We start from the raw sequence: 14,949 nt of genomic DNA, 5'->3' as shown, positions 1-14,949 counted from the left end.
AAAGTCTCAGACATCGCTTTCTTTAGTAATATTTACTTAGTATCTACATTGTTGGGAGTGTTGCGGAAGAAAGAGTAGCTAAACACTGTTGCATATTTTTCAACACGGTAAAAGCAATTCCCCTCAAAGTTTCCCTGTGAAATTTTCATTTTTCTAACTTTGTCTATTCTTAAAAGACCGTTCGATATCTCGACAGACTCAACCACTTGGCGTTCAGGTCTAATCTATCCGCTGGACCCCGAAGGCTGAAATTTGTATAACTGGGTCTCTTCCACGAAAAAGTTCGCCGACCCCTGATTTAGAGCGTTATTGACGCTGACGCAAGGAGTACGCCGAAACGGTCCTACGTTCAATTACCGAACATCGTTTAGCCCGACTGTTTCTGGTTCGATCCTTACGTAAGCTCGTTAGGGGGCGACGCGACAAAAATTCGTCTGGAAATAAATTCCCGGAATTCCCCTTGGCTCGTTACAGGACCAGCGCGGAATTTTACTTCGGTCGACGATTAAGGTTATCATCTTAACGGGAAACACACGAGCAGGAAACGCCGAGGACGCGTATCTCTGTTCCACCCGGTAGATAAGCTGATCCGTCGATAAACGATGTCGAACCGCTGTTTACGATGCTGCCATTAATTTTGTGGCGATGTTGCGTTTTGCATAAGGGAACTCGCAGATCTTATTCCATTTTTTATTAGACTTTGCTCGCGTCGGTGCGATGGGTACGCGTGTACGGCGGTTTAGAAATTGTTTTCTTCGAGGGAAATGAAAACATTTTCGAACGCGTTATTCGGGATCATTTTGCGTTTGTCTGGATGGGTGTTAACTCACATATTTTTGGGAATATATTTATGGATATTTACGTACTCGAATATTTTATAGATACGTAAATAAAACGAGTAGAGTTTAAATATCGTACAGGTATTCGAATACTCCAATAAAAGTTCATCCTTATTATTCGAGTTGCCAATCGTTTCCAAATACGTTCGCAGCCCACAAATACGTAGATACCCTTCGTAACGAACGCCTGCCAATATACTCAGCAATAATAATAAATTAAATCCCAGTGGCCGGAGCTCCAGTTTCAGCCGCCTCTAAAATCGCTCGAAAAAGAGCAAGTAACGCGAGCGCAGGTTTCCTGGCAGCGCGGTGCATCCCCTTTCGCATCGCGTCGAAGTTACCGCGATATCACTTGGGGCGTTAGCCGGATAAGCCGCTAACCCCATCCACCTGTTGCCCCTTCTTATGCGTTGCTGCTTACAGGCTCGCGTTCATCCTCATTCCTCGCATGGAACCGAGCCAAGGACCCGTCACGTCCTCTTCCAATTCACGCTTACCTTAGGGCCACGGCTTCCTTCTCCCATCGGCCGCTTCTTTATACGCCCGTGTCAGCCCCGACGACGATCCTTCTCCATCCCGCCGCCACCGGTGGGTTGTCCTCGTCAGGATCTCCTCTTCCACGTCCTCGTACCCCTCTTCGCGTCTCTTTCTTCGTCGTTGGTCGTCTCGCTCGCGGTGAGCCCGGGTCTTCGGCAGTCTGACGTGTTTTTTGCGAGTGCATACCTTGAAGCAGCTCCCGAAACAGTAGCTGGTACCCCGGTACAGTCCGGACCAGTGAAAAAATCACCGACCCGAGAGAGCTCCGTCCTCTCAGTGTCGATCGACGACCATCGAATATTTCGCCCGCGAATCTGCTCCTGATTTATCATCTCCATGGTGAATTTTAATGGTTGGAAAGAAACTGGACGACGAATTTATTTCTACGTTTAACTGGCGAGTTGTATTGTTCGTATAGATTGTTTAGATAGGTAATCGAAAATTTTGTAATAGTGGGCTTTAGGATATTGTTTTTTTTTTTTTTAGTAACGAAACTGTTAGGGAAAATATTTTATATATTTTATAGAATTTGTGTTTCATTGAAAAACGAAATCCTGGAATTCTTGTTGGAGAACACTGCGTGATGTGCTTTTTCAATTTACTACAGTTCGTACGGTTAAATAATTGTTACATGGATATGAGTACTTTCATGTGAAATGTAACAAATCATATATATTAGTATTGAAGGTTCATTAATGTTCGATATAACAGGGTTTGAGAAATCCCTGGAAATTATTGAGGGAAGGAACGACATGTGACAAAGTGTGTAATCACATTTTTAAGTGTTCATTAACTAACCATTTTTCCATTATTAGTTCTTTCATCGGTATCTGACCAAATTATTATTTCGCGTCTCTACTGCGATAAGATGCTATCTAGCGTGGTAATTTATAAGGTTTTCTTCGTCAGATGACTGTGTTCGATTAATCGAATTTGCTGTTAAAAACGATTTAGATAGTCGATGTTTTACCTAATTCATAAATTGAGAAGCGAAGGAAACGCTATGACATTAACAGGAATGGACCAAGAATTTTTCCAAGCGTTTAAAAATTTTTTGTGATTCTATGTCCTATTCAAAATTACATTTTCTTTCTTACTAATCATTTTTTCAAGTCTGCGAATAAGCGTTTGCAGTCGAAAAGTATCATTTAATTTCCCGACATCTCTAAAATTAGTCTACTTTATGTGGCCCGAAATGAATATTAAATTTTCAAATGTATCCTGCATAATGAATCAACGAATTTGGTCGACTCGGTTCGGGGGAGTACACACGAACTCTTCGCAAATTATACGATTAAAATGTGTTGACTTAAAATTTTTATCAGATCGTAGATTTTCGATGATTCCGTGTAATCTTATCTACAGCTGGATCTGATAATCTACAAAAAGCAAAACTCTATTTGTAATGAAGTAGCAAAATATTACGGTCTATATTTACGAGTGCTTTATGATCCGTCGTTGTTTAATCAATCGATATATATCATCGATTAAAATACTTGAAGTAATTCGAAAATCTTTAGCGTGCACACGAGAATTTTACTCTTTTATCATTCCATAAAATATTCTTGTGTGCTTTACAAGAATATGGCACTTGGGTTCTTTTTAAAATTAATTCTTAAAGAAGACCCCGTTTCGGAGCGATTCGGCGTAGCTCCCTTTATAAATTCCGGAAAAGCACGCGTAATGGCGCGACGAAGTCGCGACTGTCTGCGACTGTCTGGAGGGTTAAACGATTTCCCCGTTCGGTTTGGTCGGTCAGTTCCACGGAAGCGTCATCGACGATCCAGTTTCCAGACGACGAAAACCGGCGCGGTGCATTTCGCACTTTGGTCGTGTAGTGTAGGATTGTCGCATTCTGGGCCCACTTGACCCTCGTTAACACCGTGAACGGCTTAGCCGTTAGTGTTAAGTTCAGTTCACTCATACATAAATCTAAGTCCGCGCTTATGCCTTAGCAGGCCGCTGTCGGAATTGAGCACGTGTTCAGATTTCATCGGCGACGACGCTTAGATCATCCGACTCGTTCGATACCGACCGAATCGTCGTGGATTCGACTATGCCGATGGTATTCATGCCACGAACACCTTGGAAACCATGCTTTACGTACTAAAAAATATACGATGGATATTTTCTGAATTTTTAGAATTTAGCTTATTTAAATAGAAAAATTCTAACGTTGAAAACGTCTCTAAAATAAAATGTCAACCCGCATCGAGAGTGCCAAACGCAAGGGCGATAATTTTTATTCTTGTTTTACTACTCGTTCGTAAAACACGTAAAATTGCGCGTCCGTGGTAATCTCTGCAGGAATAATACAAATCCAGGGTTGTCCTTAATCTGCACTGAAAATCCTTGACATACTTTGCATTCGGTAGCGGGACGTATGCGATTCTATTATTCATATGCTGGCTTTCTTATTTTTTGTTACCTGCATCAAAAATTATGCAGCACCTGTTCAGGTTCCGTTTCATCCCGGTTTTAGTAATAACAAAAATTATTTATAACACTGTACCATCGTTACAATGGTACAGCCCTTCTAATAATGATTGCCCTTTTCTAATAATGAGTAGACAATACACATTGTAAGAATAGAGCAGCTCTAAAATTTTACAAACAAAAGTCATTTGATGCATTAGTTATTTATGAATGATTTACTAATACACGTGCATTCTTTTCATACAAAAATTGCGTAATACTTATAAAAATTTAAGCCGCTTTGCATTTGTAAAAAAGTGCCTTCGTGGTTCACGTCATTTTAATCCCCTAACGTCCTGATATAAAAACCACAAGGGAATTATTAATTTGGACTAGAATTTGGAGTAGAATTAATGTATTAACTCTCAAAAAAAAAAAAAAAAAAAAAATGAAAAATTATAAAATTTTGTACAAAAGACAAGAAACTTAGAAGAAGATCACTTTCCGTTAAATATATTGACATGTATTTTTGCCCAAGTATGTATGTTCTTTACAATTTTACAGTCCGATGCTTCGTTATCGAGATTCTATGCTCATAAACTTACGATCACGTGTTTCTCCCGAGAAAACCCGCATGCGTGGACGCGTGATCAGCTGACTGAGATGCAAATAGCATCGACTGGCACGCCAAGAAACTTTAATCGTTCATGTCTATCCCACGAAGCATCGGATCGCAATGTGGTAAAGGACTTTTCGATTGCTTTTCACGCGAATTATAATAATTTCCATAGAATATTTATGAAGTGTAGCGATCAAAGCGTTGTTTTCATAAAAATGATTGACATACCAAAGGATGGCCTCACTAAAATCAGAACATACATCTTTTTTTTATCATTTTTCTTTACCATATGTTGCACCAATCGTCGACAAATTTTCCCGTTTTGTGGGATGAATACTTAACCAACCCACATGAATTTTGTCATGGAAAAATGCAGGAACCTACAGAGAATTTTGGGACTTGTTGCAGAGCCAAGCTTTGGCATTGACGCACAAGGCCTCGCCACCCTCGAGGCCCAGCAGCGTGTCCTCGTTACCGAGGAGCCCCCAGTCGCACCAGTCCCAACAGTCCCAGCCGCAGAACACAGTTCAGCATCCGTCGGCGCATCCTCACCAATCGCAGACACCTCTCAGTGCCCCCCACACGCCATTTTCCGCGCACGGCCAGCATCCGAAACAAGAAGCGAACACCAGCCCCAAGCAGGAAGGTTTCGATCTCAGCAAGTCCGCCTCCAGCACAGGTGAGTCTTTACTTTATTTTTCATGTTCTGCGTCTCGATGAATATTAAATTGCCGGAACGAACCGGAGACTGAGGGAATCGTTCCGCCATGCTGTTCGGACAACAGTCAGCCCGAAACTGGAAAAGAAATTAAACGATGAAACTGACTGCGCGTAATGAAACAAATTTCTATGGACGCTTTCGACGTTCTTTGAGGCCGAGCGTATTGCGTATGGGGTGTCCAGATAGTTTCTGTATATATTGTGGAGTTTCTTATTGGGTACCGTAAAGTGAAGGGTGAATAGAAATGGAATTGTTTACTTTACATCATTTGGAGTTGTAAGATTATCTGTAAACAAAGGAACCCTATCATCTTAAAAATAATGGGTTCAATAAAATTCATGGCTCGAATTATTGTTCTTTTACTACCAGGGCGCAACAAGTGCCCCCGTGTCAAAAGACGCGAGCATTAGCGCCCCTTCGTTTAAACAAATCGTTTCTCCAGGACCTCTTCCGGCGTTCCGACGTACCCCTTCTTTCTTACGCTATTTTTCCCTCTCACCTGCATTTTCCACGAGAACAGTACACGCCCCATTATCCCGAATCTCGGCGAATCGCTCACGCGTTGTTCCCTCGGCCGTAAATCTTGGGCGTCGAGCGAATATAGTCACCCTTACGGTCCTGGGCCGTGCGAAAACAACTTTAACGTGTTTGCTCCGTGAACCTGAATCAAGATTATCAATGCTGGCAACGGAGCCGAAATTGACCTACCGAATACGTCATGCTGGCCCGTTTCGCAATACCGATTCCAGCCGATTGCCTGCTTTGACTTCAATCCCCTTCGTTTCTGTGCTTAGACGCTGTGAATTTTATTTCGCTCTTCTAAGCGAACGATATTTTTTGATTTAATGGTAGTAAATGGGTCTTGAGAAAACTGAGCGGGACTGGTGAGTTTCTGGTTCCGACTATCCTCAAAGAATCTACCGTCAATATAAGAGGAAGACATTACTTACTCCCCACTGTATATAATTCTTACTCCATGTACAATATTGCAGTGAATATTACAAATTAATTTCCTCTCCATCTTCGCACAGGAAAGTGATGGATATCTCAGTTTATAAATATCTCGTTCCTTCACTTTGCTCTAACGGTCCGCGTAATCATCCAATTAACTGCGTGTGCGTATAATGAACGATAAAAAATAATCTGCTAATAGTGTTTGGAGAAAAGAGGAACCGTTAACGGTCGTAACGCACGAGCCATCGGCTTGGATTCCCGTGTACGTAACACGAGTTTCCGTCGCGGGCTGGATAGAATCCGTGTGTGCGGAGTTGCAGACGATGGAGGCCGCACCGAGGGGTCGTTAAAGCTCGTAAACGAGATGGACTATCGGCGGAATTTCCTTGATCCTCGATAATGCGGTGGAAACAATTTGCACGCGTCCGTTTGCCAGGACGAATGAAAACCGGGCTACGAGCGTGAGATTTCGAGACGTATCGATCACGTTCGAGTAATGCCACATATATTTTTTTTTTTTTGTGAGGAAACTATGGCTAGCATAGACATAATTAACCCTGTATCGTATAATCAGTGCCATTGGGAATCTAATGAAAATTATCTTCAAAGAATTACCTAATAAAAAGAATCAGTATCAAATTTAAAACAGCTTTTCGTTTGAAGTTCACTTATAATTGAATATCACAGGTGTGTGTGTGTGTGTGAAGTGAGATTTTGTTGATTATTACAACGGAAGTGTATTCGTACATTAACTCGATCTAATACAATAAAAATTGATGGAGCGGGGCGCGTTGAAAATATTTAAACGATTCGAATCGAACAACTTCCCACTGGGCCAGCAGAGTTCCCAGGATCGTGACTTAGGGTAAGAGAGCGACGAACTTCGGAATGCAGGGAGCAAAAGTACATATTTGCCTCTCGAATTTCGAATGGCGAAGGGAAAAGGAAGGCGAGAGGGCGAGAAGAGACGGAGGCACGCACTTCCTAAATCTACGGATTCCGAAGGATTCTCCTTAAATCTTCAGCCGTCAGGGCTAATCCTCGGCCTTGAGCTCGAGGCTCCTCTTTTCACCCTCCTCCTCGTTCCTTATCTCGACCGTCCCTGTCGTCTTCGATTTTTTAAATCCCCCCCGCCCCCCCCCCCGAATTCCGCGAAATTTTATAATCGACGAGAAAAACGATTCGAGGGATCCCCATTTGAAACAGATTTTATAACGACTATATTTTATACTGAATATATTGATAATGATTTGATTTGATAATGCAAAATGCTCATGGTACGCGCCAATATAATAAAATTTTTGAAGCAAATTTGATATTACAATAATTCCAGGGTAAAATAAATTCCAATTTAGATTCAATTATTGTAGGTAATTGTAACTTATAATTGTAACCTATAGGTAGCTCATTCCTATTAGATATAAAACTGGACAATTACAATTTTCAATTACACTACCACCCGGTCGATATAATTCACCGAACGGATTGTTGGTTAACGTTAAATCGAGATGAAGCTTTTTATTGATGCGACGATAACGTTTCGAGCATGTCAAGTCATAAGCCGAGATTAAGATTAAGTCGGTAAGATCTTGAATCAGTTTTGCGAACATTACGAAACCTTTTTCACGAGACTTCTAAATTTAGAAGACTTCTTTCAAACGAAAAAAAAAAAACAAAAATTTACGAAAATCGAGAATCGATTTTTGAAAGCGTTCGTGTGCACACTCGAAGTAGACAAGGAGGGAATTTGGAAATGTCCCCTTCTCCGATCGCCTTGGAAGTACGACAATTGCGACTTAGGGTAATGGGGTGCGTGTGCGTGTGCTTGTGACATACCTGTACGAGGGCCTGATGCATCGGTGTGCGTGCACGTAAGGGAGCGGAGCACGAAGAGGGGAGGATATTGTGACCCTTACGAACTAATCCGGATTAAACTCGAATCCCTGGCTATGTGGCCAGGCGATTTGCGAACACGTGGAACGCCGTCTTGCCAGCACACGAGTGAACTCGTTACGACATTTAACCCTTTCCACGACTCCATTCGGATCGCTGCGGGACTGGAAACCGAACTTTTGATCCTTCACGCTTTTGTTTGGCGTTCGTCGGATCCGAATCGCTTCGCTCGAGGGTCCCTAACGACGCATTACTGTTTAGCCGCTGCTGTTCGGCTCACTGTGACGAAACGATTAATATCTTATGCGATACTCGGCCAATAAGATTTCTTAAAAGGTCGACTGCTATTACTTTTTTATGCAATACTTGAACCTCTAATACCTCTAAAACCTTGAAATACTAAACATAAACGACGCAATAATAGTAAGATATTCACAAATTCTGAAGGACCCTTTCCTTAGAAAGGATGCTGATTCCTCGGATGCTAATTCCTCGCATTCATTCAACGTTCATTATCGAAGTTTTACATTGTACGGTTACACGGAGCGCATGAGCCAGGAGATAAATTATGAAGTATCTTCGGGAATCATCGCAACGAGCATCATTTATCTTTAACTCGGAACACAGCGGAACTTCAACATCCACTTAGAAAACACTTACGACTCGGTAAATGCGCACTGCACGCGTAGACTCGTGATGTCATCGGTATCATTAAGAACGCGAGACGGTTCGTTTAACGCTCGGTTATTTACACTCGAAGCGCCGAGGCTTTTCGAAACGATCCTTAAAAAAAAAAAAATAGTAATAATCAGGATTCTTAACTCTACGTGAGATCATCGTGCAAAATTTTCATAAGTGTTACAAATTAATTCCATCAACGATTGCACTGAGTTGATACATTTGGGGCGGCCCCCCCCCACCCACTCCTGGACGCATCCATTAAATTGTTATTTTAATAATTAAAATATGACGCGAATAAATACGCTTGCAGGATTACCGTGGCTGTTAATAGATCTTTAGAGATGCTAATCCTCGTCTGAAAAGGAGCATATCTGCGATTAAATTATTTATCCGAAATTGCGTTCCGTTTTCGCGAGATCTGTATTCATCAAATACCATTGAAATCGCTCGAAAATTTCCGGGAACTTTCAACGGTTTATCTGAACGATAAAGCGCTTTATTAGCGGGGCGTGTCGTTAACCCAGTAAATCGGATGGGGGTAGGAAGTCCGATATAATTGCTACTATAGAATAAACACATATAGAGATTTATTTATTTCTAGGATAACCTGGGACAAGCTTATCGCCCGGGCTCGTTTGAGACCACCTCGAGCTTAAATTTTATCGGGTTGGATATAAATATGAAAAGTTGCTAGATGCAGTCTTCTCGGTTGCGAGCAGTATAATAATACAATTATCCTTGAACTTCGTATCTCTAATTTTCGTAAATGACTTAATTCAATCGGTCGAGACATCAATAAACCGATACCATCAACAATTTCGACACAAATAATCACCTACATGTTCGGTTCGTATGCATTATTAATTTCGCTCGCATCCTTAACGTAAGCCCGTTCCCAACCTCGCAATTAAATACCCGTATACGTCGGTTTTCAATTTGTTCGCGGCGTCGCGCTGTCGAATCTCCTCGAATACGTTTCGAACGTCGAATGGCGCGGCAATTTTTCGTTCCACCGAGTATACTTATCCGTGGAAAACGAACGAGGAGTCCGCCCGCCCCCGTGGCGGATTCAGGGGCGAACGGTGCACGCCGAATGTCGTCGAACACACAAGATACGCCAAGAATGGAACACGGGTAGCGCCCGAGAGCGAGATGCGCGGCGTGGAGAGGTCCGGGGGTTAGGATTAGCTGAGTTGTGTGCGTTGGATTTCCGATTTAGACGGCGGGCGGCGCACACTCGACCAATAATCCCGGATTAATCCCAGATTCGACTGTGTACGTATACAAGCGTACCGAATCACGGACGCGCACAAGCGGAGCGACGCTGTATCCTCGCGCAGAGCGAGTTACCAGTACATTCGACGCCAACGAGCAACAGAGTCCGGTCAAACCGAGTGACTGGAGTGTACAGTTACTCGCTTCAACCCATTTAGGCTTGCTGAAAAAATTCGCCGAATTTTCGGAACTAATTCTCCCGAAGGATAGGTACAAGCTTCGATGATCCACAAAAATTGCTTTCGTGACGTTTTTTTTTGGAGGTCCATTTCTCGTAAGATACACGTTTCTCGAAAGATACAGAAAATGTTGTATTAGATTTTGAGAATGGAATATGTGGGGGTGTTAAAGTTACAGGGTTGAGGGTGGAACAGCGCTGGGTTAGCAGAGTTGGCGAGGAAGACTTCCCCAGAATGCACAATGGAGAATGACTTTCACACTTGGACTTGTTAATGCTCTAGATGGTCCTGCAGTAACAGTGGTGCTATCATACATGCACACATAGCACGTTTAAAAATAATCAAGCACATTTGTAGCGGCAGCGATACCCACTTCTGTGTTCAATAATAAAAAATTAAATTTTACCTTTGGGAATACTCGTGCAATTATAAAGGTTCTACCACGCATAATATCTCGTTTCGTCATATTTACAGGCACAGTAAACACAAAACTCCAAAGAAGCAAAGAGGCAAACTTATATAGACAGCAAATCTTGCCAAGCCCGATCCCCAATAACAGGAAAAAAGTGATCCTGCTAGTAGTGTTCCTAAAAATAAACCAACACGAGAGTACCGGTGGTGTACGAATATTAACGTAGGTAACTGTACGTGGCCGCGTATCGCACTCGCGCGCACAGGAACGAGCCGGTGTGCCCGCGCGTCAGGACACGGGGTGGAGAACCAGGCCGCGGCGCCAAAGGATTTGGCTACACGCACACAAAGCCGTCCCGGCGTGGAGCATACATCGATGCAACGGCCGAAGATAATCCCCACGAATATAGAACCTGGATAATCCCCGTGTAGGGGTGGTATATACGTTGGTCGGGATCGCGTATGCGTGCACACGTAGCAACGCACACGTACCGAGCTCGCGGATGATGGTCCGTTCGTACAAAAGGGTGGCGCAGAGAACCCCGTGATGGTGGGGGTGGATCAAGGGTGGCGGCTGAGAGGGGAGAAGGACTATGGCAGAGCACACAAGGTTTAGAGGCTAAGCGGCTCATCCCCCAGGAAGCTTTACATCCCGCCCTGATACGGCGGGAATTTTACGAACGATTCGAAAGATATCCTCTTTGTGTGCGTGCTAGTGGCGCGCAACGGGGATGTACGCCGAGCGTCGGTTTCAAGGGAAATATTGGACGGCGCGAAAGAGTCGCGACGCAATTCCGGTGCTCGACGCCGTGGCCGACGATCGTCGAGTTTGTTTTGTGGTTTCTGTTTATTTACCTGCTCTGGGGGAAGCGACCGGGTCGTATCTCTAGGGGAGGATTTGTGTCCGGGATAGCAGCGGCAAAAATGACCCCCGGGAGGAAAGGTACTTGGTGCTGGGGGTTGCCGAGGCACTCGTGTCTGCTCTTTGTGACGTAAGAGAAAAGTGATTGATGCCTGATGGACTCCCTGCATCTGTGACTTGGATGGAAAGTGAATTGACAACCGGAACTGAACCGTCAACGATGGCTCTGTCTATATTACGGTAGCTAATTTGTGGCGTTTGATTTGTGGTTATTGTTTTCTTATTTGCTTTGGAAGCGTCAGGTTTACGTGCTTGGGGAATTTGTACTTTGAGGAGGTGAGAAGACGGCTAGCGTGTCTGATTGGTAACGGTACGATCTCCTTGATTATGCTACAGAATTGTATATTATAATTTATACTGTACAATACAATACAAATATCGTGTGCTGTATTTTAGAATTATTATAGAATTATGTTAAACTATATTATGGAATATCGTAATACTAACAGTGCTATACAGAATACTGCATTCTGTATTCTAAATACTAATTCAACACTGCAGTATGCTAATGTAGAATTCTATACTGCCATCAAGGAGATTATCCCATTAGTAATCAGACGCGCCGTCTAACTTCTCACCAGCAATGAACCAAAATGAATCCTTCCTAACATTCCTTGACACCTGGAGCCTTCGTAACCGATCCATAACGACTCTAACCAAACTAGCAGAAGTGAAATTTGTTGAACAAATCATGTACATAGTATGCAAAAAATAATTAAAGATGCAGAAAATGTGATTTGGAACTTAATTGGTGCCGTTCGAAGATAAATCTAAAATATTTATAAAACCTTATTCCACCGCGGAACAATCTCCGTCGGTGCATTAACTCACGGAGTCCCCATATGGATTTTATCACCGACGTTTCTCTCCTCGCTGAAGAAAAATACGAGAATACGTTCGCGAGGGCCCTCCAGTCTGTGACCATAATCTTAATCCTGGATTAAATGATCTGGGGTTTGTATAATCCCGCCATTTTGTCCCTGAAACGAATCTCGGGATTAGAGAGTCTAAAACCTCGCAGTCGTGCCACGATGATAAATCCGCGCGATCCACAGATTTATCATCGAAATGCGTAATCTTAAATACATAGTAATAAACGACGCGTAAAAAGTTGACCGACCTTGGAAAGATTAAACGACAATTTCTATTTGTGCCATTTGAAACAAAGAACGAATGTGCTTTAGAAAATCTCTCGGACTTAATCGAAACGGTCTGATCAAGCTCCAAATGAAATACCTAAAGTGATATAAAAAAAATGTGTCTGTACAATGCGGTGTAATATTCATTAAATTAAGTAAAATAAATCGAGCAATGATACAAGAAATGCGTTTGTAAAATTCTGGACAATACTAGATAACACACAATAATTTCAATTACAAAATTATGCATAATAATTCAATTACAACGTTACTACACATAATTCTGAATATATCATCAGAAACGTATTTCACCAGAAAATGATACATATCGAAACATACGATTTGGACCTAATCAGGATCATTTTACCCGACTCCACGATGTTTATCGATTTTCGAGGAAACATACTCGCACTCCGTTGAAATATTTTATTCGGAGTTTGCCCGTGTTCCGGAAACTTGTCGACAAATTGTTGCGGCGCGTTTCTCGTGTCAGGATCGCAGAACACGCTCCAGGATACGGTCACGTGGTGGTCCTTCTTGGCGCGTATCCTCGCAGGATCGTTTCCCCAGCCTGTTGCATCCGACGTCTGCAAAAATTGACAAATGGTTAGAGGGGTGGGGATTTAAGGTTTCGTGTTTGAACGGGTGGCAGGCAGGGTTCCCTAGGAAATGGCGAAACGACCCTGTCCGTCGATGGATTTTACGGGGATTCTGGTAATCTTCAATGGGAGAATTGGGATAAGGAGCGGACACGGACATCAGGCTCGCAGGAGAGGCAAAAGTAGGTCTCGCTAGTCGCGCGAATGTCTGATCCTCGCGAATTTCCACATCTACTGTTGTCTTGGAACGCGGGTCGTCCTGCGACCCTTGTTCTGCGATCCTAATGCTCAAGGGTCATTCCCTACCCTTTTTTTCCCTTCCCAAACTCCTGGAATACCTTGGGCTACCCGATTGACAAACATCGACGAAGGTAGTATTCAGGTCTCAGCTGGAGATATTTTATTAGATGCTCTATTCTCCGTGTTATTCGCCATAGACCAATACATTAAATTATAAAATTATCTACTATGTTCGATCGTTCACCACGATCACAACAGGAAAATATTTGTCAATTCAGTTACATACATTAAGCCCCAAATAATTTCCAGCACTCTTCGTTTACGCGACGAAAAAATTCAAAGTCTATGGGATTAACAATTAAGGCAATGTAAACCAAAAAAAAAAAAAAACAAGAAGTTTCTACCTTCAATAGTTCCGAAATTAAAAATTCGTAACTACAGCCAGGGTTGCGTAGAAAATGATAAAAACTGTGAACTTCGATGACTCGTACTTTTTAAACGATTAGGAACCCGAACAAACTCTCTAATTTAACATAAACTGCAACATATTTCAATATCGTTAATAGTCCCCGTGTAGAGTTACAAAAGTTATCGATTCGACTCGGAAGTGGCCCAATTGAGCCGCTTTGGATGCACAGGCGCGCTCCCAAGTGCCGGTATCGATCTCAAGTCTAATAATTTGTAGGCCTACTAGACGTCTCCTGTATTAGGCGCTCACGCAACGCCAGAAAGTATCGCGTCCTTACCCGCGAATTCACCGTTCGAGGTGTCCGAGCGGCGAACACCAGCGTGGTCGAAAAATATGTAAATGAGGTCCTTTGTTCGATACCTGCCGCCTTATTTTTGCGGACGGGGTTGTAGGAGTGACGGGTAGGTGTCCTAGGACGCGTGTCCTGTATCCTGGAAATGGCTCGTGACCCAAATAAGGGCTTTTGTAGAACCCTGACGACCAGGATAGCAGGATCGCTGGCTCGCGTCGTCCTTACGCACGTGCTTCGCTACGCACCCTATAATCTCTCTCTCCCTCTCTCCAGTTTCAATACTGCGTTGTTCTGTCTTTGTCCGTCGCTTTACGATCCACTGCTCCCCCCCTCCCCTCCCCTTCCCTCCCTTCTCTACATGCCATTCCGCTTTCGCGTCCTCCTCCTCTGTCCTTTTCGCACTCGCGGGATGAATCGCAAAGGATCGTACGAATGGCGATACAAATGGAAATTGTAAGTAGAATAAGACACTGAAAGAACGTACCTGGTCAGACAATCTTAGTAAAATATAATCGTGTCTAGTTGAACACTTTGACTGGAATGAGACGCTAAAGGCGTGATTGATTAGATATTTTAAGTAGAATAATACACTATGTACCTCACCGAACACCTTAAGTAGAATAAGACAGTGAAAACTGTACTCGATCGGATATTTGGATTTCTCCAGTGAGTTTGTCGTTCACCTAATTGCTTGCACATGAATGTTTTTTAAATGTGATTGGGAGTGTCTGTCTCGGTGACTTTTATGAAATAATTATTTCATA

At 42.9% G+C, this 14,949-nt stretch overlaps 1 protein-coding gene across 2 annotated transcripts in view; it reads left to right on the top strand.

Annotated features, from left to right (window-relative positions):
- The window catches only part of LOC128895533 (homeobox protein dve-1), a 45,556-nt gene that overhangs the window by 6,727 nt on the left and 23,880 nt on the right, over positions 1 to 14,949 (top strand). For both annotated transcript variants that reach the window (XM_054158212.1, XM_054158213.1), the window contains exon 2: positions 4,819 to 5,089. In XM_054158212.1, coding sequence (XP_054014187.1) covers positions 4,819 to 5,089 — 271 coding nt within the window. The remainder of the gene's footprint in view (positions 1 to 4,818; positions 5,090 to 14,949) is intronic.

This window comes from Hylaeus anthracinus, unplaced genomic scaffold (genome assembly GCF_026225885.1).
Source record: "Hylaeus anthracinus isolate JK02 unplaced genomic scaffold, UHH_iyHylAnth1.0_haploid 5, whole genome shotgun sequence".
Classification (NCBI taxonomy): Eukaryota; Metazoa; Arthropoda; class Insecta; order Hymenoptera; family Colletidae; genus Hylaeus; species Hylaeus anthracinus.
Note: the sequence above shows the minus strand (reverse complement) of the source record. Positions and strands in the feature narration are given on the sequence as shown.